A 26,954-nucleotide genomic window follows, 5' to 3' on the forward strand; every position below is an offset into this window, starting at 1 on the left:
CAACATCCCTGCTGTACTGTGTCTATGGGGGGTGGGGCCCCCTATCAGGAGTTTGGAGTATTACAAGCTACACCTCACTACCTGCTTTTCTTCCAGTTTACGATTTGTTTGATTTTATGGTTCTCAGTCCACTGCGCTTCCTTTCCATGTGGCCCATGATGAGTATGAACCCATGTCTGTTTACAATTTAAAAGTCTACAGTCTGTTCTCCCTAATGACTGTACGTCCAGAGTGTAAATGCACCTTTCAACGTACAACAGTGGTATAAAGTAGAATAAAGTCCAGGCATTTCAGTTTTCAGGTCCCTTTACTCACACAGCCCATGATATGGTAGAATACACCAGGAGTTCTCACTTTGGCCACACAGCTAATGCCCAAACTTAACTAATGCAGAAATACACAGGGGCTTTTATATTGGAGAGTCATCGACTTTGGCCTTATGTTAATTACATGAGAAATACCGCTTTGTGGAATAACTCCAGGATCTGCAGCTTGGCTCTGGAAGGTTGTTTTGTGCAGCCGTCTTGGTCATGGCTCTTTTCCTACAGGCTCTTTCCTACGTCTGCTGTGTTCAAACGACGTCGAAAACTAAACACGTATAACATTTTTATAATTGGACATCACTGGTTTGTTGTTACTGCTTTTCACAAGACATTTCACCACACAATGGGCTTTAATTAAGCTTTTTTTTTTAATGTTCAGTGATACAGACTGATGCAGCACGGTGGTGCAGCAGGTAGTGTCGCAGTCACACAGCTCCAGGGACCTGGAGGTTGTGGGTTCGATTCCCGCTCCGGGTGACTGTCTGTGAGCAGTTGGTGTGTTCTCCCCGTGTCTGCGTGGGTATCCTCTGGGTGCTCCGGTTTCCTTCCACAGTCCAAAAACACACGTTGGTAGGTGGATTGGCAACTCAAAAGTGTCCGTGTGTGTGAGTGAATGTGTGTGTGTGTGTTGCCCTGTGAAGGACTGGCGCCCCCTCCAGGATGTATTCCCTCCTTACGCCCAATGATTCCAGGTAGGCTCTGGACCCACCGCGACCCTGAATTGGATAAGCGCTTACAGATAATGAATGAATGAATGAATGATACAGACTGTAGCAGAATAACTTAAGTTTAGCCGTTTACTTAAAATCAACACAGCTCTGTACCTGGCTGTAACTATAGAGTGGAAATGTAGTGGAAACGCAGTGTTGTCTGCTCATTCCGTATATAATATGAATCTTCTAGGATTTAAATAACACCACACAGACTCGTCAACTTGTGAGGTGGGGCTTTCAGGTCGCAGGCTTGTGGTGGAGGGCTGGGTACAGATAGAGGCATGGATTTATTGGAAACTGTGCGCTGAATGAAAGAGAAGGTGTACCCTCTCTGGAGCTAAGCCAGTTGTAAGGCATTAGGTGTTTTACTGTGTAAACTGAATGAACAGGTGTGAGAATGTATGGGTTTAATCAATGACTGGATGTGGGCTATAAACAGATGCTCAAAATGTGACCCTTACACAAGGCTCTGTATCAGCTCCAAATGATTTATGACTAAAGTCATCGGTTTCTGTGTTTTGTTTCAATTTTGGATGTTTTCAGCTGTATCTGAATTACATTCCCCTGAGAGCAAGGAGACGGCGGGCCACTGCTGAACCACTGAGGGCAAAGTTGGAGGTCCACTAGTGTTTTACACAGCGTTTTCTGGGCGGACCACTGCTGATTAAACAGCACATTTGAGCACTTTTCCATTCACAGTCCAATCTACATTGTTTTCCTTTATTAAATTCTTTTGTTATTCTTTGTAAATAAGATTAGAAATTAATTTGAATCCAGTACAGTGTCAACATTGTTATCATCATCGTTTTATATCAGGTTTATACTCATTATTATTGTCTCTCAGAGTTGTTGGTAATATTGGTATTAGTGTGTTTTCCAGAATAAAAGTCTCTGTGAATGTAAAATCTGTTTGAGGAGATTAATAATGAGTTCTATCCTGTACAGGACAGTGATCTGAGTGGTCTGATGGTGGACCAGCAGTGGTCTATAGTCAGTGGTGTGCCAGCTTTTTTATGCCAGTGGACTGATATATGCTCACTGTCTGAATCCATACAGCAACAAATCCCCGTCGTGAAGGCCACTGATATGTGAATAAAACATAATGCAAAACATACTGCTTTGTTCTATACCCCCAGCACCACCCCCCTTTCCAAAAAAAAATGCTGTGGGCGCCGACCACCAACAAAGCATTAAAGCGCTCGGCTCCTATTTCCCTTTTCACTCGCTCGTGTGGAGCTCTTTGAGTGTGTTTGGGTGTGTGTGTGTGTGTTGATCGCTTTTCCACAGCAGCCAGTGTGTTTGTGTGTGTTGTGCGGCGCTTCGGACGAGTCGTCCAGACTTGAGAAGGCGCGAGGGAGCGAGGAGTGGACGCTGGACAGTGCGGAGTGGATTTCCAGTCATTTTTGGAACATTTTGGAGGAGGAGGAGGGAGAATGGGTCCACGCGCTGAGAGTTTGGGTCCCTGAGCCCGGGCAGTCTCTCTCTCTCTCTCTCTCTCTTTCTCTTTATGGAGGCGAAAGTAGTAGCCCCCTCGCTCGCTCCGTGTGGATCCCGATGTGTGAGCGATGGTAGAGCGTGACCGCGGCGGCGGGAGGCGACCATGGCTGAGCGGGCCAGCAAATTCGTGCTGATCGTAGCGGGCTCCGTGTTCTTCATGCTGATCGTATACCAGTACGCGGCGCCCGGCGCGATCGGCTTCGGCTCGCCGCACGGCTACGCGGGAGAGGAGGAGGACATGACCATGTTCCCCACCCCGGACCCGCACTATGTGAAGAAGTACTACTTCCCCGTCAGGGACCTGCAGCGCTCCGTGGACTTCGAGATCAAGGGCGAGGACGTGATCGTCTTTCTCCACATCCAGAAGACCGGGGGCACCACGTTCGGCCGCCACCTGGTGCAGAACGTGCGGCTCGAGGTGCCCTGTGACTGCCGCCCGGGGCAGAAGAAGTGCACTTGCTACCGGCCGAACCGCAAAGAGACGTGGCTCTTCTCGCGCTTCTCCACGGGCTGGAGCTGCGGGCTGCACGCGGACTGGACCGAGCTCACCAACTGCGTACCGGGAGTGCTCAACAAGAAGGAGAGTAAGAGCAAGAAACTGAGGTAGGCTCCCGGTTCTGCGCCTTCTTTAGGCGGCTTTCAAACAGGACTGTAAATAGTGAAACAGCTATTGTAGCACATCTGGAGGAACTTCAGTGATGAATGGTGTCTGTTCTTTGCGTCCCGTTTCCTCTCGTTGAAAGGGAATTGTTCGACTGTGACGAAACAAAGTCGTTAAGTGTGCTGTGTGAAACGAAATAGTACAAAGCACAGCCGATAGTCAATTTCACAGTGGTGGTAACGTTTGAAAGACGTCGGTAGGCGACTATCGTAATTACTCTTCAACAACAAACGAGTACCGCGCCTTCGCTTTTTGTTTGTTAAGTTGAAGAAGGCACAGATATTCCGCTGTCCTGCTGAGAAAATACACAAAACACATTAAGTCTTCTCTTGATTTTGGGTGTTTGAACAATTTTACCCAACACTGAGTTAATTGTTTCCTGAATTTGAGTCCATAGCAGTGTAAATAGTCAGTGTTTACAGATGACTGATTTTTGTTTGGTTTCTAAAAGGATTGAAAGAAAAACAACACTCTGAGGCCAAATTACCATTAAATCCGTATAAAGAGGCACAGATGAACCGAGTTTAAATTCTGATTTGAAAACAAAAGGAATGTCTATTATTTTGAGGAAACGTTTCCGTTTATGCTTCAGCTCCCAGTACAACGACAACTGACTAGACTTCATTGTGCGACACTGTGAAGAAAAGCAGACGTATGTTCGCACTGAATAGGTAGCTACATAATAACAACTTTGTTTTGGTGCGTCGAGGCGTTGTTTCATATGCAAACACACAGAAACACCTCCAACGAGTCTCAACGACGCTATCAAAAGTCCCCTGCTAACTGGCTCGGGAAACGAGCCATACTTAATCAGCAATACTACAACCTGGCGTTTTGAAACGACTTCCCGTAGTGACATATTTTGAGATGTCAGCTGTTTTATTTTCACAATGTCTGCTCTTTGCCGTGTTCTTCGAAGTGAAAGGGGGAAGTCCGCGCTGTCAACACTTTCTCGGGAAGGCTTAGCCACTTTCACTAGTAGAGAGCAACACAGCTCGGGTTTTAAACACCGAAACTGACTGTTACGGAGGCTTTTTCCCTGATATATGACACACCAACGACGTCTGAGTCTTTCTTACAGTCTTGGAAATCAAAACCATTAGTCACAAATGTTAATGCTGTTGACTATTAATACGCAAATGATTTACCCTAACAATTAGCATTACGGCAAGCGTGCTGCCTGCTGGTTAGCTTCCAGCGCCTGTTGTTAGCTATTCCAGCCAGTTCTGAGGAGCTCTTCACTTTAAAATGTGCCCTATACACGATACAATCACAAAATGTACGCTAGACGTTTTCTTAGGCTTTAGCTCCACGGTAACACCCTGAAGATGAATTTAACTTAATAAATAAATAAATAAAACCCAGCAATATTTGGGATGTAACTTCTGCTCAAACTATAATAGGTTTCCACTTTATTTTTGTTTTTATAATATGTTTTTCTTAGCAGTCCACTTTAGATTGTTTACATTTTACATTTTTTCTGCTTCAGTATGACAAATTAATTAGATTTTTTTTTTCAAAATTTCTAGCTATTTCTCAGGGCTAATATTACAAACATATAGCTGATTTGATCTTAAATCCAAAATAACCACCAGACCGATGTTTTTACTATTGAAAATGACTTAAGGATATTAGCATCTGTTGGGGTTTGTTTTGTCTTACATTGCCTTGAATGTACTTCTCATTTTATTACTGTTATCAGGCAGTTTATGTAAAAGTTTTCTGTGGGTTTGCGTTTACAGAGATGAAACTCTTGAGTCGCCTCGCTCCTGTTATGTCTGCTGCGGTCCGTTCTGATATGGGAGGTTCCTCTGGAATGGTGAAAAGATATATTGTCAAAGCATTTTGAATTAGTTTACATCTCCATGGTTGAATTATGTGGTTCCTTTTTAATTGCAGTTAATTTTTTGAGAACTCAATGAACCTGTGGTGTGTGTCAGTGGAGACAAATATTTCATCATTCCTTAAGTGTTCATAGCACACTGTTCATGTGTGTGACGTGCACTGTGACTTGTCTCAGAGAGCTTTAGTGATGGCTCATAGGAAATGAAGCATGCAGGAACACATCCAGGGTTTTACCTTTCCCTTTTACCGTATTCCTCTGCTGGAATGTAGCTTTTCCAACATTTCTGATGAACGCTGTGTCATATCCCCCCACCCCCTACTGTGAGCTCCGTGGCAGAGGGAACAGGGGTGAAAAAAGAACTTCGGGAAGGTGCCATTTAGGCCTGAATAGAATGGGCAGACTTTCAGGGCCGGTCGGCTGCAGGGCTTGGCTGATGGAAATTGGGCATTTCATGGATGGTTATGTTCAATTGGGGCTGGGTTGGGGAGGGGGTATAAAAACCAGCTCAAGTGGCCTAATGCCTTACACTGTCGGCTGAGCACATCAATTAGGTCTTGAAGCATGGACCTAATCTGGGCTGCTCTGCCAGAAGAGCCTGCAGTTATTGCCAGCGTACATCATGAGCTCAGGCTCCCCGCAACAACTGCACATCAACAAGGAAAGCTCAGCCTACGGGTGCGCACTACGCAACTTATGCCTGCCCACTCATGGAACTGTTAGATCATGTTCTGAAGCTACTAATGATTCATTATTGCATGTTCCAGCTAGAAACCTGGAGTCACTAAGACTCTGAGGGATGATATTGTAAGATGAATTAGGGGTGGGCAGTGTGACAACATTATTGTTTTCACTGTGGCTTGCATAAGCTTATATGATCATGTGCTTTCTTGAACACTGAAAAAGTACTGTACATCATAAAGTGACCAGATACAGAGAGCTGGAAACGAGGCCTGTTATGCCACAGGGGTGTAATTCATATTTTCAAATTCAATATATTTTTTTTATTATTTGGTGGTCAACCATTACTTTTCAAGATGTTGCATGTTCATAATTTGTGTTACATATTGACAGGTTTCACACTCTTTACTATGGAAGGATGGACCCAGATAATTAGTGATGGTCACTAACTGATTTCCATTCCCAAGTTGGCAATTGACATCTATGTCTTACCTTAAAATATTGTAGTGCTGTACTATTGCCCACCTTTTTAATATGAAGTCAATTTTCATCTGGACCTAGTTCAGAACTTGCTGCAGAGGATCGCAATTTGTAAGTGCAAGCAGTTTGATTAAAAGTGCAGTGTCCTGGCCGGGTTATTGACGGTCTTCCAGAACTGCTGTGTAATTTCGAGTAAGAACTGGATTAATCTCCTGCCCTTTAATGGGTTTTATGGTAGCTGCAGTAACTCATTATGATCATCATAAAGTCCGCAGTAAAGACTCGATTATCTGCATGTCCCTGGGGTAATCTCTGATACCCTAACCCTCGCACACACTCGCACATTCACCCCACATATAAATGCTGGGTTCTTTTTATTCACAGTGTAGCTCAACCAGATATAGAACAACAGTAGCTCTTGAAGAAAGTATCAGTTGGTTAGCGTCCTAGCCTCCTTCAGTGAAGACTGGGATGGATTGACGTGGCAGCAGACAGATGGTAGTTGTAGTAATGACATCTGAAATATGGGGTTGAGTAGCTGTGGGCGTTTTTTCACCATATCGGCACTCATTCAGGGTATTTCAATAAACCTTTGCATTTACTCGATTCGGGTTTGTCCATCGTTTTCATGTGACCTCAATGCTCTACAACTGTTTATACACCTGTGAATTTTCACCCAACACCAACACCTGGGAGGGTGATAGCAAGTCAGTCACTGCTTTTCGCATTGCTGCTAAGGCCGTGTCACTGGACTGCAAAGGTATGTCACATCATGCCATGTAATGATGGGAGGAAGGGGTCCACCAAAAATTGAGCTGTTGACATTGCAAAACACCTCCTCCAATGGGAACTCCAGGCTATGGAAACCACATTAACTGCGTGGTAAGGTTAAGCTTTATTTACTGTTTGTGTATTTACATATTGTTTTTTTTGTTCTTTGGAACTTAACACAGATTAGCTGCTCACGAGTTTCGACAAATCGGTAGCAGTATATATTTTCATTTTTTGTAGCACCGACCATATCTAATTGGATAATACGTCGGCCACCAAGGATTGTTTCAGAAGTCTCTCTGGCCAATCAGTGTTCTGCGTGTTTTACAGGTCATGGTTTAGTCTCTTATTGCTTGGAACCAAGAGTGAACATATACAAAAACATATCCAGTTTCAGGTATCAAATTTGGCTAATAGAAAAGCAAATAAATAAATAAATAAATTAGTGCCAGGGCAGCACAGAGGTGCAGCAGGTAGTGTCGCAGTCACACCGCTCCAGGGACCTGGAGATTGTGGGTTCGAGTCCTGCTCCGGGTGACTCTCTGTGAGGAGTTGTTGTGTTCTCCCAGTGTCCGCGTGGGTTTCCTCCAGGTGCTCTGGTTTCCTCCCACAGTCCATTGGCGACTCAAAAAAAGTGTCCATAGGTGTGAGTGTGTGTCTCCCTGTGAAGGACTGGTGCCCCCTCCAGGGTGTGTTCCTGCCTTGCGCCCAGTGATTCCGGGTAGGCTTCGGCCCCACAGCAACCCTGAATTGGATAAGCGGTTTCAGACAATGAATGAATGAATTAATTTAAATAGTGCCAAGCATAGTCAAGTAGGTACCATGTAATGGAAAAGCGCCATTACTTTTTCCAGCCTTGAATAGACAATGTATCACCAGGGATTGGATGGGGTATCTTTTGTCTGGTGATAAGGCCAAAGCCTAAACCAATTAATGACAAAGAACATGGTGGATAATGCACCTCCTAGAAAAGTATGTGGGCATGATAAGTCAAGCACAAGGAACACACAATTCTTAAATAGCTACTAGCTGTTAGTTCTTTTATTAGAGGACTTTCCGTCCAAAAGTCAGAGACCAGCCATTAGTTTATTTAAAAAATTGAGCTCCCAGTTAGGTTCTAAATGCTTTCCAGCCATCTCAGCATATGACATGGTTTGAAACACGAAACTTACGTCTCTGAAAGCGCACGCTGCTTTTATTGGGTGAGCAGCTCATTCTCACTTAAGCTTTTATTGCACCGCCTTGACCTCTCCAACACCCATCTGTCTGAAGCCCCTAGCTGCAGACTGCATGAAGCAAGTGTGTGCTAGACAGCTGCTGGACGAAACAATTCCACAACAAATAACATTATTCTTCAGGTTCCTTCTCGCCTGCCTTTATGGCCCTGCATTTGTTTGGGCTGATTAGAATGCAGCGAGGCTTTTCCCACACGTCTCTCATTCCTGAACTGCCCGACTGTGAGGGCAGGCCAAAGAGACACAGTTGGTTGTCACAGATCTGGGCTGGACACAGTAGTGGCACTGATATAGACAGTGGGGCGTTTGAGCTAAATTTGGCCCTGAACCTCTTCAGGCAACCGTTCTTGGATAGTATGTCTATTTAAGGCCTGGTTGACAAAGAAAGGAATCGATACCTTAGAGTTTGGGTCAGATTAGCAATTACTGGAAGTCAACCGAATTGGGAAATGAATGTGTATTGATCAGCTTAATGTTAATCATACTTCACTTTCGGAGGATGGCCTGTCAAGACAATGGAATTAGATGCTAATTGGATTAAGATTGGTGATTTTAACCCAGTTCCAACCCTATCCAGGGCAATTCAAGTTGATTTAGTTAAGTAAACTTGGAGTTAATCCCCTGACAACATGTAACTTCCCATTTCAGTATCCCATCACTGTAAACACCGGTCAGCCAAAGTATCACAATGACCTCCTTGTTTCTACACTCACTCTCTGTTCTATCAGCTCCACTGACCATACAGAGGCACTTTGTAGTTCCATAATTGACTGTTGTCCATGTGTTGCTCTGAATGCTTTGTTACCACCACTTCATCCTCGGAGGATGGAACCGCGGAGGACCACCACAGATCAGGTATAATTTGTCAATGTCACTGTACTGACAGTGCCAACCAAAAATATCCAGTCAACAGTGTCCATTGTCCACTGATGAAGGGATAAAAGACAACAAGGGAGAAGTGTGTAATAGAGGGGACAGTCAACAGGCAGTGTTTAAAAACTCGAGCAGCCCTGCTGTGTCTGATCCACTCTGTTCGTTAATGATTTACAGTGTAAGATCTTATTTCTTAAGAAGGCACATTTTGTCAGTGCTATCGGTATCGGAAAGGCCTGTACCACAGAGATGACTGACACCGATGCATGAACACTGGCTGCAGGGAAGATCACCTTCAGTGGGCACGGAAGTGGGAAATGCAGTGCTTTGTGTATTAAAACAGTTAGGAGTATTGCCGGCTTGACGGCGGATGGCGAAAGGGGGTCAGAAGAGAGCTGGGATCATGGGGTTATTAATAGCTTCTCAATGGGTGAATCCTCTTTGGCATGCTGGTGTAGTTGTGGAGAAAGGTGCGTCCTGGTGGTAATAATAGCGGCGCCTGAGCTCTAGGATGTGATTTAGTGCAGGGCCTAAGGACAGGGCTAACCCACGTGGGCTCAGAACACACTAAGCCCTTAACTGCCTGTCCACAGAGACAAACGAGGAGCAAGTTCTCTTTGGCTTTTCCTTCCCCTTTACTTTCTTTCTTTCCCTCACTGTGAATTTGAACAGTTTTTCTCACATTCTGTTTTATCCCAGTGGCACAGTGCCTTTTTTACGGGACCATCACCTCAGCCTTACGCTTCACACTTCTGTTACCTGCCGTTCTTTTAGGACTACATTTTGAAATCTGAACACTTCACAATGACCACCCACATTTCCTCTGAAGTGAAAGGCATACATTGGAAGGTTGTCACCCGCACCCCCTTGCAGTAAAATACACTTCTGGGAAGGATTTAGAACAGTTTATTTGAACATTGTCTGTGAGGATTTGATAGCATTCAGCCATAAGAACTTTAATGAGGTCAGCACAATTATTAACTAATTGCCTGATTGCTGTTATTGAGGCGGAGCAATTATTTCCATTTGAATGTGAACTGGGTGGGTTTTCATGCTTGAATTAAAGGCAAACACAGATTTACAAATAAGATTTAAATCATTGTTGTAAAACGTACTTCAAAATTCAGTCTTTCTGCTGCTCCTTTATCGTTTTTTAATTAATTTTTTTGTTTCTTAAGAGCAGAAGACGTTTTAAATTTTATTTACAAATTCACATCACACACACACACACACACACACACACACACACACACTTTATTTGTTTTATTTTGTTACATTTATTTGTACACCTTCTATAATTGTGAGCAGAAGTCTGTCATGAGTATCAACATCATTATAGAGGACAGTATTTAGTAATGTTTGTTTACTTGAGCTTGATATATAACTGTTGTCAGCTAGGAACTTCTTAGCAGATATTACAGCCTTAAAGAGACATATAATGGGTGGGGGGTTCACAAATCCACTGGTACTGAGAAATGAGTACTGATTAAATGTGAAAAAATGAGAACAGAGTGAAAGAGAACTGAGTGAAAATGGCTAAAATCCATCCAGAGATTTTGTTCCTCACTCCTCACTCCTGGGTCCTCGAGCTGAACAGAGCTAGAACTTATTATATGTCTGCTGTAACAGGTTATATGGCCAGTACAGGCTCAGAATTTGTGGTGCATAGTACAGCTAATATAAAGCTAATGAAATAAGACAATGGATGAATAATTATCATTATTATTATTTATCACAGTAAAGCGGTTATCAGTTTAATTTAATAATTGTGACAAACTGTGTCACCCAGTGTCTTGAAACGGCAGAGGCTCTGTACTCTACAATCTGTAGCTGTGGACACAGCAGGCGAGGACCTGGTAGAAAAAGAAAAATCATAGCTTTGATAGTGTTTAGGAGCAAATCTTTAATAGTTTGATTGATTTCGATTTTGGAGAGTTAGGTGTGAACTGAACTTATTTCAGTGTAGTCTCCTTGGTTACAGTTTGACGATAATTGGGGGACTTTTCCCTGTGCTCTTGCTGACCCTGTCTGGCTGCAGAGCATGAACTGGAACTCTGCAAGTGCCTCACTGCGAGCACACGGTTCCCATGTCCTAGAAAGAACTCATTTAGAAGGAGAGAAGTGCTGAGCGTGGCCTAATTTGTGAAACGGAGAATTATTGAAGCAGCCCACTTTTACCAACCTGTGACCTCCGATAGCACACTTAAAAATAAAGGTTTGCGAAGTGAGGACTGTGCCTGATGTAAGCAGGGCAAGGAAAGGGAGCTCAGAAGAACTTGGGCTGGAGTTCTAGGCGGCTTCTGCTAGTGAAGAGTGAAGCCGGACCCCCCCTTACCTGACAAAGTCATTGGTGGGCGTGGTCCTTCCTCATTTTGGAGCAAAGACAAACCACATTTGTTTCCTAAAAAGAATCCATCTGTAAAAGTACGAATGTGGCACTTTTATTTCTACATCAATTTTCTACTTTTCTGAAATATAATGTAGTTATTGAAAAGATGGGACTCGTACCAACCATGTGAACAGGAGTCCTGACAGATTTGGGTTGTTGACCCTGTTGGATTGGGGTCAGTAATTCATCACGGTGCAGAAGGTCTGCAGTGTGTGTGTCTCTAGCTCTCTCTATACACACACACACACACACACACACACAAGCGCAACACGGTGGTGCAACAAGCAGTGTCGATGTCACACAGCTCCAGGGACCTGGGTTGTGGGTTTGAGTCCCCTTCTGAGTGACTGTGTGTGTGTGTGTGTGTGTGTGTGTACATGTGTGTAACACAGATGCCCCTCTGCTCTAAAATGTCTGTAAGCAGGGGACAGCCTTTGTGCTAATCCAATCAGATCAGTGGGAATTAAAGCCTGCCGACACCAAAGGAGACTATAGAGTTTATGCAAATCCCTTTAGCTCAGGGCCCCAGCACTGTACTGTACTCATACACAGCAGAGGGGAGAGAGACAGCCCCAGGGAGGATGGCCTCAGCTCGCTCTCCAGCCAAAATGTGAGGGTGCGGGATTATTCTAGCATCTGATGAAGAAAAATGACCCGCTGTGTTTAAAATATCAGGGCCTGGTGTATATTTAGCATAATTTGCATTAATAATATACATATTAACTGATGATGTCATATGATGTGGTGTCCTTTTAGGTTCTGGACATACACTAGTGCTGTGCGTTGTCTAGAACGCTGTAACCCCTTGACGCAGCTAGACCTTATTTCCCGCAGCTCTTGAATGCAGGTAAACATTTAGGGCAATGTTCCAGTGCCATTTGTACAGACATCCTCGCTACTTCAAGAGCTATGGCCATATACTGCGTAGTCTTGGTGATTTATGAAACCATACAAAGCAGGGAATAATGGGGATGGCATCAGTGTTTCGCAACATGAGCCACAGCCAGTGGCACAGTGGAGCTTGGATTAGCACAGCGGCTGCAGCGGCTAGTGGAGGGGTCAGTTTCTCAGTGCTGTGGCCATCTCCTCTGCTTGGTGATTGCATTACTTGCCAAGCACAGAGTGCTGAAGTAGCAGGAGACAGGACTGGGCAGAAGCACTCAGCGTTGATGTTAAAGTAGATGGAAGTACTCAGCTAACAGGCTCCTGTAGAAAGCGAGAAAAGCTGGACTGGCGTCCGTCCACACTCTTTCCCCTGTGAATAGATGTTTTTCTGTGTTATGATGAGTGTTTACAAGCTTTTGTGATGGACTAATCAGTGGCTAATATAAACAAAGTTATTTCATGAGCCAGCGAGCAGACTAACGGCAGTGAGGCGTAGCATATAGACACAATCCAGTCTTATACAAATTACAGGCTTTCATCAGGGAGCATTCTTATTCGCTCACGTAATCCCCCTTTAAACACGTATTGGAGTTGAGTGGCCTTGCTGGCTCATAAGTACGTTTGAAAAGGTATAATCTCAGTGTGTGTATGCGGATAGATCTGTGTTGACTCACGGTATCAGTGTTTGTTTATACACCAGGGCGACATAGTGGTGCTATAGGTTGGGGTCCTGGGTTCGATCTTCTTTATCTGTGAGTTTGGTGGGTCTACCCACCAATAATAATAATAATAATAATAACCAAGGGCTGTGGTGGGTATTTTGCAGCTGCCTGTGTTGATGTGACACTTGGCCCCATCCTCTCCACTCTCCTGCTGGACACGAGACAGGGGCTGTCCAGAGATCACTCCGGAATTGATTCCTGGCGAGGACAAATTACAGAGTGATGGCTGCTTAAGCAGAAGACAGGCTTTGATTAGAGCCCACTGGCTGCATGTGTGAATTTGAAGGACAGCTGGGGATTAACCACTCAAGATGTGTGTGTGTGTGTTTCTGTTTTTAGACCGTTTTAGCACATGTCGTGTCTTTGTAGGAAAACCAGAGAAGCACAGAGCTAAGGTTACTCTATTTTTGAATTAGTTTCAGCTTTTATACAGTTCTTATCTGTTTTTCTGTTTATTTCACTTTCTGTTTTTATACTTTTGAGACCTGAAACTGAATTCTTAAGCCCTATCTGGACAGGATTAAATTTCCATGGGGTCCCGGAGTGATACTCACTTTAACGGTGTAGCTTTATTTCTGTCTGAAGCGAGCATGTCTGTGTTTTTCCCTTCCGTCCCCAGAGAAAATAACAGGCTGAACTACCTGCTGTTTTTCTCTGAACTCAGCGATGTCTGATAATTTTAATCCTGTCCGGATGCAAATCAATGTGTTGTAAAAGACAGATATCACCTTGCGTTGGATAAAACAGGGGTTTGGGCACTGCTGAGCACCGTATTTAGCCTCTGAGCATGAGTTTTAATACTCCCAGAAAAGATTCACAGCAGCAAAATAATACTAAAACTGAAAGAGCGACTGAACCATGTACTTGGTTTTAACGTGCTCTGGACTTCACCTGGGAAAGCGTCATCAGAAGGAATAATAAAATAAATAAATATATAAAAATTGACGAGAAAAGGGAGATCACGCTGCAGTTATATATTTTTATAAAACAATATATAATTCTGGAACTAGAAACGAGCCCATTCTGTAATTTTCTTTCAATTCAGTTTGTCTCAGTTTCTACTGCTGCAGTGCAAACATTCTTCTTTTTTTGTCTATTTCTTTTTCTTAGTAATGTCATCTCCAATGTGACACGTCCTGGCAGACCCTTGGCCTATGATAATAGAGGGCTGCACAACCTTCTAACCCTGTGTTCTCTCCGGCACTGACTTTTCACCTCTCATCACCCAAGAGCCCAAGTCGCTCGATGCTTGTGAGCATTTCTGATCTCGAGCTGATCTTCTGGGTGCTATCCTTTCAGTTCAGTGTTCAGTTCAGTGGTGAAACCGTGGAGACAGAGCATGTTCCAACCAACTAGATTTCTACTGATAATTACCACATCCTTTGACTCCTAATTTGCATAAACTTAAGCTTTTCTCACTTATATAGCGCCGTTCATCGACTCGGCCCTTTCTGCATCAGCAACATTTATACTGCTTCCTGTTGCTGGAAGTCACCAGCTGTTGTTAGCAATGAATGATGTCTGTCCACTTCGTGAGGTCTTGACTTTGTCTGTGGGAACAGAGGGTTTTGGAAGCGGCCACAGAAACATGTTTATTTTCTTAAAATGTATAGTACTGACTTAGGTACATGGATGTGTGTCCCCAGCCCCTGAGATCTTCATAGAAATACAAGTGATTTTGAGTGTGGCAGGAGTTTGGTGTGTTCTCCTTGTGCCTGCATGGGTATCCTCCAGGAGCTCTGGTTTCCTCCCACACGCTAACAACACATTTATCTGGAATGGCTGTGTAACACTGTGTATGTGTGTGAGAGAGAGAGGTGCCCTGTGATGGACTGGTGCCCTCTCCAAGGTGTGTTCCTGCCTTGCACCCAATGATTGTGGGGAGGCTGTGGATGCACCTGGACTGTGATGAAGATAAAGCAGTTACAGAATATGAATTAATTAGTGTGTGAGAGAGAGAGAGAGAGTGAGAGAGAGAGAGAGGGGGGGGGGGGGGGGCAATTAAAAAATAAATAAATAAAACAATGAAAAGACTGCCATCTGGCTTTTGTCTCACACTTTTCCCCCTTTTATTATAAGAGAAAATAAACCATGCCCATCTCAAGGAAGCAGACTAATAATAGATTAGGAGCCTATCATGATGATCTCAGGCAATCTGTCACCCCCCCACTCTGTTGGAAGGAAATGGCAGGCTCACTCACTCTGGGAAAGGGAGCAGGCAGCACAATATAAGCACAAATTAGCACAGGGACAACAGCGCCTGGTCTCTAATTAAAATGTGAGTGGAAAGAAATATGAACAGGTAACAGTTTGCCGAGAACACGACAAAAGGCTCTGGACTGTGTCTAAAACAAAGTGTAGTTGCTTCAAACACCTGTGGGTCTTGCTGCTGTTTTTTTTTTTTTTTTTTTTTTTTGCCGTTTGTGGTTTTAACAGTGGATCTGACAGAAATGCAGAGAATCTGGAGACTCCATCTTACTCTCTCACTTAAGAAAAGAACATGTTTATACAAGTAAATGTATGCATTAAAGGGGCCCTAGTCATTCATACATTGTCTGTAACTGCTTATCCAGTTCATGGTTACGCTGGGTCCAGAGCCTACCTGGAATCACTGGGCGTAAGGCAGGAAGGGGGCACCAGTCCTTCACAGGGCGACACACACTCACACATTCACTCACACACTCACACCTACGGACACTTTTGAGTCGCCAATCCACCTACCAATGTGTGTTTTTTGGACCATGGGAAGAAACCCACGTGGATATGGAGAGAACTCACCAAACTCCTCACAGGACTTGATCCCACAACCCCAGGTCCCTGGAGCTGTGTGACGGCGACACTACCTGCCGCGCCACCGTGCTGCCCGTGCCCTAGTCAATTTGACCAAAACACTTGTGCGTTTGTCAAGGCAACTATCAGTGACTGAAGTGGTGAACTGCAACCAAGACTCCACCTGGAGAGCATTTAATTCAAACATGAGCTCTTCAGCACAGAACACAGTTGTGATGATGCTGTTTCTAAAATAATTCATTCATTTACCGTCTGTAGCCACTTGTCCAATTCAGGGTCACGCTGGGTCCAGAGACTATCGGGAGTCACTGGGCGCATGTCAGGAACACACCATGGAGGGGGCACCAGTCCTTCGCCAGGCAACACACACACTCACACCTAGGGATACATTTGAGTCCCCAGTTCACCTACCAACGTGTTTTTGACCATGGGAGGAAACTGGAGCACCCGGAGGAAACCCACACGGACCAGGGACAACACAGGAAATCAGATTAATCTAATCAACAAGCAAAAGACCTGAGTAGGGTCAGGCTGAGTGGATTAGGGACCATGTAGTGGAAAAGCAGCAGGTCAGGCAGAGTCTGTTTCATTTTGAAGGCACAAGAGAGACAATTTCAGCCACGAAATCCTCGGAAATGTTCCAAAATATAGCCTAAAGCCTTTCCAGAATAGAAGAAGGGACTGTGACTTTAGGAAAACAGCACACATCACATTTTAATGTCCTTGATTTCAGGAATTTGGAATTTAAAAATGTGACAGTATAGCGAACTATCTTTGAATTCCACATGGCTGAAAAGGTTCAGTCCTGGTGTCTTTGAGGCAAAACAGGAGGCAAGTGAAACTGTGGTGTCTGTGGTGATGAATTGCCACTGCAGCAGAACAGACCTGAAGCAGGGCACAGAGAGAGTGGCTACAGTGAGCAAGCAGCCATAGGGTTGTAAAAGTGTTAGTGGTGGCTGAGTGGAGTGTGTCAGGTTGCAAGGTCACTCTCCATCTATACACACCTTGTAAGCTCACTTGTCCTAAGCCGGGCTAGGCTAGCCTTTCATTGTCTCTACTGGATGCTTAGCATCAAGCTAGCACAGTAGTCTCTCCAGCACCCCTGCTAATGTCCTGGATCAACCACGTACACAGTGTCCTTTCAGCTGACTAAGAGTGCATGTACTTGCCATTTAGCCAAGAGCAGCAGCTGCAGCAGGAGTCATGCAACAATGACAGCCCACTATAATATAGAAACGGATTGGTCTCTGCTCACTGCTCAGTGCTAGTTAGTTTCCCCTGGTTCCATTCATGTCTGATGCCTTAAAGGGGACCAGTCACCTGTTGAATAGCCTTGATCTCCATAATCTTAAGGTAAAGCAGAATTGAGGTCATTCTTTCAGGTCTGAAACCAGCCAACCTATGATGCAAGAAGTTATAGAACAGGCCTATGGCAATGAGTCTTTAGGCCTATTCAGACAAGATTATTTTACGTGGTGAGCCTGGGTAATGCCATTTTACAACAGGACATCAGTAGATTCGCACTGGATAAGAAATCTTGGTCAAAACAACAGTTGGGAGGGGATATTCAATTCACACACTGCCGTTACACAGTCGATCATACAATACAACTTTTCTGAGAACAGCCCTTCCACCAAATCAATCCATCAACCTACCAGAGGTTTCTCTCCACTGAGTGATGTTTTAGGTTGTTTTGTGGATTTGATCATGGTGCATCATTCAGCAGCTGAGCTTAGTTGCATTCTTGCTTTCTTGAGAAAACACGCAAAAATCTCTTTTACCCCGGGAATATGACAGAATATTCCCTACATGTCAATTCAGACGGGGTTAATATTAGCTTTGAGGTATTTTTTTTACTGTTTGTTTTATGGTAGTTTAAAGTCTCAGGAGACTTTGCTTAAACAGGTGCTTCCATACTGGACAAATGACTATTCTTTCAATTATTACAGTACATACAGAGGTAAAATGAATCCCATCCGAATAGAGCTTTTGACCTAAATATGTAACATCTGAAGTCCTCTTATGGCCTTGAATACTGATGCTGATTCAGGGTGAGTCTGGCTGCTTCAATTCAGTCACAGGTCCACCTTATATGGGCCAGATGTCAGGTGTGTAGTGGAACAGATCTGTGTCTGGCCCATCCAACAAGTGCCATAACCCAAGTGAAGTCTGGCACATGACATTTTGGCACATATCCGGCCCACACAATACTTGCCAGTGCCGTAAATGAGCTGCAAGTGCCAAAAGTGACACAGATTAGGCCCCAAGATGTCTGTTATCTGGGCAGCAACACTCTGGCCCCACAGAGTGATGCAAACTGACATTGTCTAGTGAGGCCGCTGCTTAATACTCTGTTTTTGTCAAAGTTCATTTTGTTGATAGCAGATGTTGTTAATACAAACTTCTGATAGTCAGGAAGACTGGATTTGCTTCTTGAATACTGTTCACAAACACATTTCATCGTACTGAATGACTCAGGATGACGATGTTTGCTAATTACATAGAAAACATAGCTCATAGTTTGCCTCAGTTACGGCACTGGTATGTGTTGTGTGGCCTAGATGTGGACCAAATGGTGGACAAGGTGGGCCTGTGGCTAAGTTGAGGCATCCAGACTCACCCTGAGTCAACACTGCCATTCAAGGCCAAATGTGGGTCATAAGAAAACTGCAGATGTGCCACATTTTGGCAAAACATTCATTGCTATTTGGTTGGGAACAGTTGTACATTTTGGTGTGGATGGCAGCTTTGCAGTAAGATAATGAGGAAACAAAGGAAAGGAGTACTATTAGTTTTAGTTCTTCTATGGAGATGACGGCTATGGGAAAGGTGTTTTTGGGTTCATCTTACTTTCAGCATCCTTCATGATTTATTTGTTTATTTATTTATTGCATTGAAATTCTTAAAAGGTACGACTTGATCACATTTGAAACAGATACCTTCCCCAAGATCTAGATCGTACTCCAACACTGCGCCTTTGCCAGTTTACCCGTTCAATATGGTGATCAATACAGCTCAGTAGTGATGGGCTTATGGAGTTCATGTCCACCAGTGACATGGTCCAGTTGGTAGTTCTGCTTTGACTTGCCTGCTGAGCAGATGACTTTAGCAGGTGTGAGTCGGAGCTGCCTGAATTTGTTGAGACTGTTGCCGTTTACTTTGATGATGTCTTCAGCTGTGATGATTTAAGGGAGATTTGACCTCACATTCCTTCTCACGACAAGTCATGTAAACACAAGAAGGCTGGCACAAGATGAGCAAACCTGGATGGAGGTAAAGAAACCTCCTGGGAATGTGCAAGTGGATTTGAAGGACAGAGATTTTGACAGGCACGGAGCATTGCAGAGGTCTCCGTCCCTCCAGAGGGGGGGACAGAGGACACGAGTGGGAGGAGACAGAGACTGGGAGATTGATGTACATTCCGCTGGAGATATTATTATCCATTTATGGCACTATTTATATCGCCTCTGCTGCTTCTGCTGTTGCTGCTGTACACAAAGGGGAACTACATATGTTGAGTTTGCCAGAGGCTAGGTTACACTCCAGCGAGTGCGGGTTTATTAATGTTATGATGAGACTTGGCTGCAGCCTTGAGATCTTTGGAGCTAAACTGAAGAGGAGATGCATGCCTCTAGCTGTGTGTGCGGGGGGATGTGGGATGGGCTTGTTCATGCTGGGTATTTAACAAGAAGTGTCTTAAGGGTTATGCCAGCATTTTTTGGGACTGGGCTATGCCAGGGCAGGGTTGGATTCAGTCCTACGAAGATGGATTTTGAGATTTCTTCACCTCAGCCAGGAAGGCCAGACATCTTCCATCAAGCTTGCCAAAGCACCTCCAAGCCTGATCTCCCTGCATGAACTGCCTACACATTTTGTTATTCATACCAGCATGAATTTATCTTGATCTTTCCATATAACAAGTCCTCAGATGACTTCTTCCACCCGTCTTGATATCTCAGATCTATCCCCAAGTCTCTAAAACACAAGGAGGCTGTAGAATTGGCAAGTATTTGAAGAAGAATCCTTGGACACAGGGGCCTGTGCTCTCAAGTTTACAAGTTGAGTTGCTGTCTTTGTTCTGTGCCAACAAACTGGGTCAGGTTGATCTAGTGCAGTGTCAAAGAGGGTTTTCTTGCTTTTTATTAAAGTCACTGACATTTCAGTGGGGAAACTCAAGACGTACGTGATCTTTGAAGGTTAAGTGTTTCCATAGCCTTGTGCTTGGAGAGAAAGCAGGAATTAAGAAATGAATAAACAAAGAAATGAAAGGGACAATAATATGGAAGACCACGCGGAAAAGTAAAGAAAGTCAAATATTCATCTGTTGTAGCTGACATCACGGTTAAAAGTAGCTGTTATATTGTTATTGCTTTTATAGTTTCTGTTCACAAATGTAGTCCTAATTTAGACTCATTATAATTAAAGAAATGTGTGTATGGATTCCTAACCCATTTATCCCCAACATGACTGTAAATAAATCTCCAAATCTCTGTTCATCAGACTGCATCCGGAATAGCATAATACTCCCTACATAGTGCACACCACAGATTTAAATAAATAAATAAATAAATAAATAAATAATTTGACAGGGCAGCATGATCCTAATAGCACATAAAATTGATTTAGGAGGGTGTAGAGGGACATTTGGGAGTTGGCCTCGAAAATAGCTCTCATTGCCCATTCACACTTTAATACAAGAGCGTCTTTGTTAAACTTTAGGCCAAATCAGAGAAATAACTCAGGCAGGCTGTCACAGGACAGTGGGATTGGATGATTTACTCTGTAAACAAGGGGAGAAAATGATCTGTGTATGAATAACTCATGTAGATTTTGTCACAAAAGCTAAGAAACGCATTGGAGTGTAAAGCATGTCTTACACTGAAAATGCTAATATGGCTAACAAAAGATAACAACCCTTACATCGTGAGTCCTTTACCCCCATGGCGCAAAGAGACAGTGGGCTTCTGTGTTTCTGAGTGTTGTGAGATATATATATATATATACTTAGTATTGAAAGAAAGACAAGGAAAGTGGCAAAAATAATGGATAAAACAGAGAAAGACAGCAAGGAAGACAAGGCACATAGAAAATGTAAAACAGGATGATGAAGAATGCTAGCCCAGATGATGAAGTGAGGAGACTTCCAGTGAACTCCTGTCTGAGGTAAGTGTGGGTGAGGTAGGGATGGTTTACACGCTCCCTTCATCAGAGAACACAAAGACCTGCTCCAGAACAGTACTGCGGCACAGGCCTGATCAGCTCAGTGGGGGTGTGTCTTCAGTAGCTCTCTGTCTCTCTCACCCTCCCTATGGGAGTGTCAGCAGAAAATCTTATTTCTCACCTAGCCTTTACTTTATCTGCGTCTATAAATGAGCTATCCATCAAATCTGCCTCTGTTTTTAATCATACACAAGATCGCCCATGTGAGTCATGTTTCCTTTGTCGTAGGCTTCAGATGTAGCAAGTCTTTCTGTGTTAGACAGACAAGAGCACAAAAACGTGACAGTTGCCAATGTGAATGTGCATTGGGGAAGAGTGTAGGAAAGAATCCAGACCTACCTGTTCACTGAATGCCATCATTTGGCGTACTGCCGTTCTATACCTTGTGTCTGTTGTTTAGAAAGTGATAATAGTACAAGGTTTAAAAGGCTTTATTTATGAATGATGCAATAAACATTAACCATTACTCTTGGTTCAAGTTTGATCCCCAGTGATGCTCTAGTAGTCTGTGTCTCACTCTCTCTGTATAGGTACGATCGATCACTGTCCATATCCCCATCACTCAGCATGGCAGTCCGCACCAGTGTTGGTGTTTATTCTAGAACACAGCTTGTTTGGGCAGGTGTGAAAAAATAAATAAATAAATAAAAATATCCAAACCGCAAGCAACAGGTCGGTGCCAAATGGCTCCAGTAGCCAGGGTGCTTGGCGTATTGGACACAGCAGGGCAGGTAAACAGAGAATTGGTTAAAGTTTTTCCGCTAATCGGAGCAATAGAACCGAAACATGTGCTCACCCAGAACACAGGATTTTCTTGCTCCCACCTCAGGAAAGAACTTTTCCTAAAGGGTCTTTCCCTGTGGGAAAACCAACCAAACCAAAAGGTCACAGAATTCTTAACTGTTTCAGACAAGAGCAAACGAACGTGACGCTTGGTGGTTGTGAAACAACAGGACAGAATACATTTGTATTTAGTCCCTCATGGAATTAAAAACACCTGACAATGTTTACATAAAAAATATATATATATATTTTTTTATTTATACATTGTCGGGTGTTTTTAATAACTGTTTTGATTACTGCAGAGTCACATGCTGGTGTGTACCACAGTGGTGCCACAGTGTGGTGGAGGGAGAAGTAGTTAGTTGTTGGACCTGGCCAGTGAAATAATTTTCACAGTTAACAACTTGCAAGATGGTAGTGAATGTCTGCATACATTCATTATCTGTAATCCCTTATCCAGTTCAGAGTCGCGGTGGGTCCAGAGCCTACCTGGAATCATTGGGCGCAAGGCGGGAATACACCCTGGAGGTGGCGCCAGTCCTTCACAGGGCAACACAGACACACACACACACACATTCACTCACACCTACGGACACCTTTGAGTTGCCAATCCACCTACCAACGTGTGTTTTTGGACTGTGGGAGGAAACCGCAGCACCCAGAGGAAACCCATGCAGACACAGGGAGAACACACCAACTCCTCACAGACAGTCGCCCGGAGCTGGAATCGAACCCACAACCTCCAGGCCCTTGTGACTGCGACACTACCTGCTGCGCCACTGTGCCGCCCTGCATACATTCATTCATTCAAGAGCATATCTGGAATCATTGAGCGCAAGGCGGGAATACACCCTGGAGGGGGCGCCAGTCCTTCACAGGGCAATACACACACACATTCTGTCTGCAGACATTTATAAGTAAATAGAAGTTCAGTAGAAACACAGTTAGAGTGTTGCTACCAGCTCCAGGATTCTGGGTTGGATTCCCACCTCGGGTTGCTGTGTGGGATTTGGTGTGTTCTCCCTGTGTCCGTGGGGGGTATTCAGGTTGCTGTATAGTATATGTTTTGTACTTATTATTTATATAAATAATGGTAGAAAATGCTAAAAATGCTTAGAATTTTCCTCAGGCAGTATGTAGCTGTGGGAAAACACTATATATATATATATATATATATATATTCTCTTCTGTATATATGTACACACACACACACACAGACATATATATATATATATATATATATATATATATATATATATATATATATATATATATATATATATATATATATATTCATTCTTCAGAAAACACGTTTTGGTGTGTTGCAGTACATTGTGTACAAACAAGTGCCTGTCAGTCAGGAACCATGGCGAGGTATTGCCTCAGCTTGTTGGCTCCAGTCTGGAACGAAAAAAAAGATACACATTGCATTATTCAGCCATTTTGATTTAAATAACTTTGAACAGCAAATGATGGCAGACAGCCAGTGGTCTCCAGTGCTGTGATTTGATTTAGTGCTTTTCTTAATGATTATTTTTTTTCCTTTTTTTCACAGTATACCATATGGTGCACTCGGCCACTGAAGAGATTAGCTCGATGTTTAACTTTAATGAGGCCATCTATACCACGAGTGAGAAAAAACACAGGAGAGCAACGGTAAAAGCAGGTCATATGGTGACATAACACAGACGTCTCCTGTGGGACTTACATACCGCTTCCATGACATCATAGGATTCGAGAAGGATTGAAAACCAGATGTGCTTACAGCTGAACTGTACACAAAATCTCTCTCTCACACACACACGTTCGGTTTCTTCTAAATTTAAGGATCTCTCTCTCTCTCTAACTGTCGCAAATGTAGCAAAGTGAAATACGAGCTGTTTTTTTTGTGTAACTTTTCTCATACATCTGTCTGTCTCTCTTCATCTCAACCATTCTCCCTCACTTCCCATTATCGCCCCGTCTCTCCTTATTTCCCCATCTTTCGCTCTATCTCTCTCTTTCCCTTTCTCTTTTATGAGCTCTCCTCAGACCCCAGCATGTATCAAAAGTGGAAACTCAGCTTCTGTTTTGGGGGACTTCCAAAACAGCTGCTCTCCCCAAGAGCCGGGACCTCCATAAACTGCTGCCTTTTTTTTTTGGACAAGGCAGAGCTGCTGCTGGGAGGAGAGGAAAAAAAAGGTTTTGTGCATGTGTGGAACAGGAATGATGAAGGAGAATGTAGTCCAGGTTTAGCGTTGTCATATTAAGAGTCCAATTATGATCAGCTGTAATGGTGCTGCGGCCAAGGCTGGAGGTTAGTCCTGTCTCTGAGTTTACTTGCAGAGACCCTGGAGCAGTGGATGAAGTGTACACTGTTTACTTTAGTGTGGAAATGTTTTCATTCCAAATGGTGCTCTTGGTGTGTTACCAGGAATTGGCCTACAGGTTTAGAACCACATTAGTGCAGATGTTCTGAGACCACTGAACACATCATAGTAGAGACTAGGCCTGAGCGATCCAACACTAAAGATATATACTGCAATCAGAATGTTTCTACTATAAATAATGTTCAGAATCTTGTACCGTGCGGATGGATATGGCCTAAAGGTTAGAGGAGCTGACTTGGGACTGTAAGTTTGCTGGTTTGATTCTCTGGAACAGCAGTAAAACTTGTGAGCAGATGGAGTGAAGGCACAGTGATTTCTCTTCCCTCAACAACCAGGGCACTCAACCCCTAGAAATGGAAAGATCCTGATGTTCAAGAAGTTTATTGTCAATTCAGCAGTATACAGTGTTTACAGTACACAGTGAAACAAATTAGCGTTCCTCCAGGACCAAGGTGCTACATAAACCAATACACAACATTAAAGTGCAACTAGTGCAAAGCTAGTGCAAACATAAAACAGTGCACACACATTAATGTGTAAAAGCATTTGGCCTCAAATGCTTTCCAGGCATAAAACTAAGCTTTATATTTGCACAACTCAACACGCTCGGAGGAGAAGACTAATGTTATCACTATAACTAATATAAACTTGACTACAATCACACTGGAGAAAGAGGAGCTAGAGTGAGCACTGCCTCTTGGCCTTGAATGGCTGAGACAACAATAAATGAAAAATACATATATAAACATAGGACTTTTATTTTGAACAGTCATTTCTACATTATTATTTATAGTATTCCATTTGTCAACTTTCAACCCCGTGGCTCTGTCAAATAAAAAAACCTTTTCAGTTCCACACCTGTAATCCATCATATGATCGCTATCATACGTTTTGCACTTAGCTACAAGGCTTATGTTAATGACATAAGCTCAATACACTTGGAGGAGAACAGTAACTAACAAAATGCAGTAAGTAGTTTAAATCTGCTGTACCCTAGTGGATATCCTCATAATACACTGTTTTGTTTGACTCCTGACTTCCGTTCCCTATAATTGTGCACTGTATAGTGAGTAATGTATGGAATATTGAGTAGGGAGCCTTTTGGAACACAGCTTCAGATTACAGTGGTTTGTGGTTCTGGGCCTTATTGTCCAGCCCTTGTTGATTTAGCTAGCGGTAAGTGAAGCTGAAGTGAAGGTGGTTGTGTGTATCAGCTCTCGACTGCAGTGGAATTCTCCTAGAGCTCCACAGGCCTGAGTCACAGTCAAGGTGGGGGTGGTTTTAAGGAATGAGGGGGGTGGTTTTCAGGGGAGAGGGAAGGGGAGGAGGTTCCTGTGAACCGTGCCAGCCAGGCGACAAGCGTGATAATTGAATTGTGGGAAATGCAAATGCCAGACGGTCGCTGTGCATGCCAAGGGATGTATTTGGTCCCCTTCATAGTGATGGGGCCCGGGCCCGAGCTTTCCCATTGATTTATTAATTAATTTCTCCATGCCGTTTGCAGACGGCAGCAGATGCAAGCAAATGAAGCAGCACCTCAATAAAGCAGGGGGGGAGCAGAAGAGCGCGGGACATTATTCCACCCCCGCACCACATTTCTGCCCTCCACAGTGCCCAAATTTTCTGATGTCGTCTGCGGTAAATACGTATTCAGGCTTTGGGATTTGTACTTTTAGATGTGCTGTAAAGGCCTGGACAGTCTTTTAAGTTAAAGGATATACATCGAAGAGAAATTAAAAATAGGACCCCCACATGATCACCACAGAATTGGTATGATTTGGCTGGTGAATCTGTATATTCTCAGCGCTGTAATAACAGTGGTGTGTTAGTGGATCAGACACAGCAGTGCTGTTTGAGTTTTTAAACTCCTCATGGTCACTGCTTTGTAGCACTCTGAGATTTGTTCAAATGTAAAGTGTGTTATAAATAAGGTGTATTATTATTATTATTATTATTATTATAATTACTATTACTGCTGGACGGAGAATGGTGCACCAATCAAAAATATCTAGCCAACAGCGTGTGTCCACTGATGAAGGACTCGAGGACGACCAACACAAACTGTGCAGCAACAGATGAGCTTTTCTCTGACTTTACATCTGCAAGGTGGACCAACAAGGTAGGTGTGGACACAGGGTTTAAAAACTCCAGCAGCACCACTGTGTCTGATCCACTCGTCCCAATGCAGCACACACCAGCACACCGCAACCCTTCAGTGTCATTGCAGCGCTGAAAATGATCCAACACCCAAATCTTGCTCTGTGGTGGTCCTGTGGAGGTTGTTTTCTTGTTTGGGTGTTGAGGTTTCGTCTCAGAGTGAAAGTATGGTGAAAGACACTTGTTGACTTCTCTCTCAGATGAAAGCCTTAAGTGCTTTTAATGCTTGTTTTTAATGGTCATTAGGAGTTCTATTGTGGAACTGTGTATCTATGATGTTTCACATACCGTACCTGTGAAATGACAACCAGTTCTCTGCCTCTCTTTCTTTCCTTTCCATTTCTCTGTCTGTGTCAACACGATGGTCTTTTGAGGCAGAGCTACCCGAGTGTTCCGACGCTGTTTACAGAAGGACAGTAGAAGGGTGTGGTGTGTTGTATTGAGGCGTATTGTATTATGATATGTTTACTCACAGGTTGGTGAAGCCGGGTGCATGTGAAGTTCACTGTGAGGTGTGGGGCTCCAGGAAAAGACCTCCCCCTACCACCCCCTGGCTTGGTTT

At 43.6% G+C, this 26,954-nt stretch overlaps 1 protein-coding gene across 1 annotated transcript in view; it reads left to right on the plus strand.

Moving 5' to 3' along the window:
- Positions 1-2,286: 2,286 nt before the first annotated feature.
- hs6st1b (heparan sulfate 6-O-sulfotransferase 1b) overlaps positions 2,287-26,954 on the plus strand; it is an 86,850-nt gene continuing 62,182 nt past the window's right edge. The window contains exon 1 of the mRNA XM_066646834.1: positions 2,287-3,136. Coding sequence (XP_066502931.1) covers positions 2,637-3,136 — 500 coding nt within the window. The 5' untranslated portion in view covers positions 2,287-2,636. The remainder of the gene's footprint in view (positions 3,137-26,954) is intronic.

The sequence above is a fragment of the Hoplias malabaricus genome, chromosome 1 (assembly GCF_029633855.1).
Source record: "Hoplias malabaricus isolate fHopMal1 chromosome 1, fHopMal1.hap1, whole genome shotgun sequence".
Lineage (NCBI taxonomy): Eukaryota > Metazoa > Chordata > Actinopteri > Characiformes > Erythrinidae > Hoplias > Hoplias malabaricus.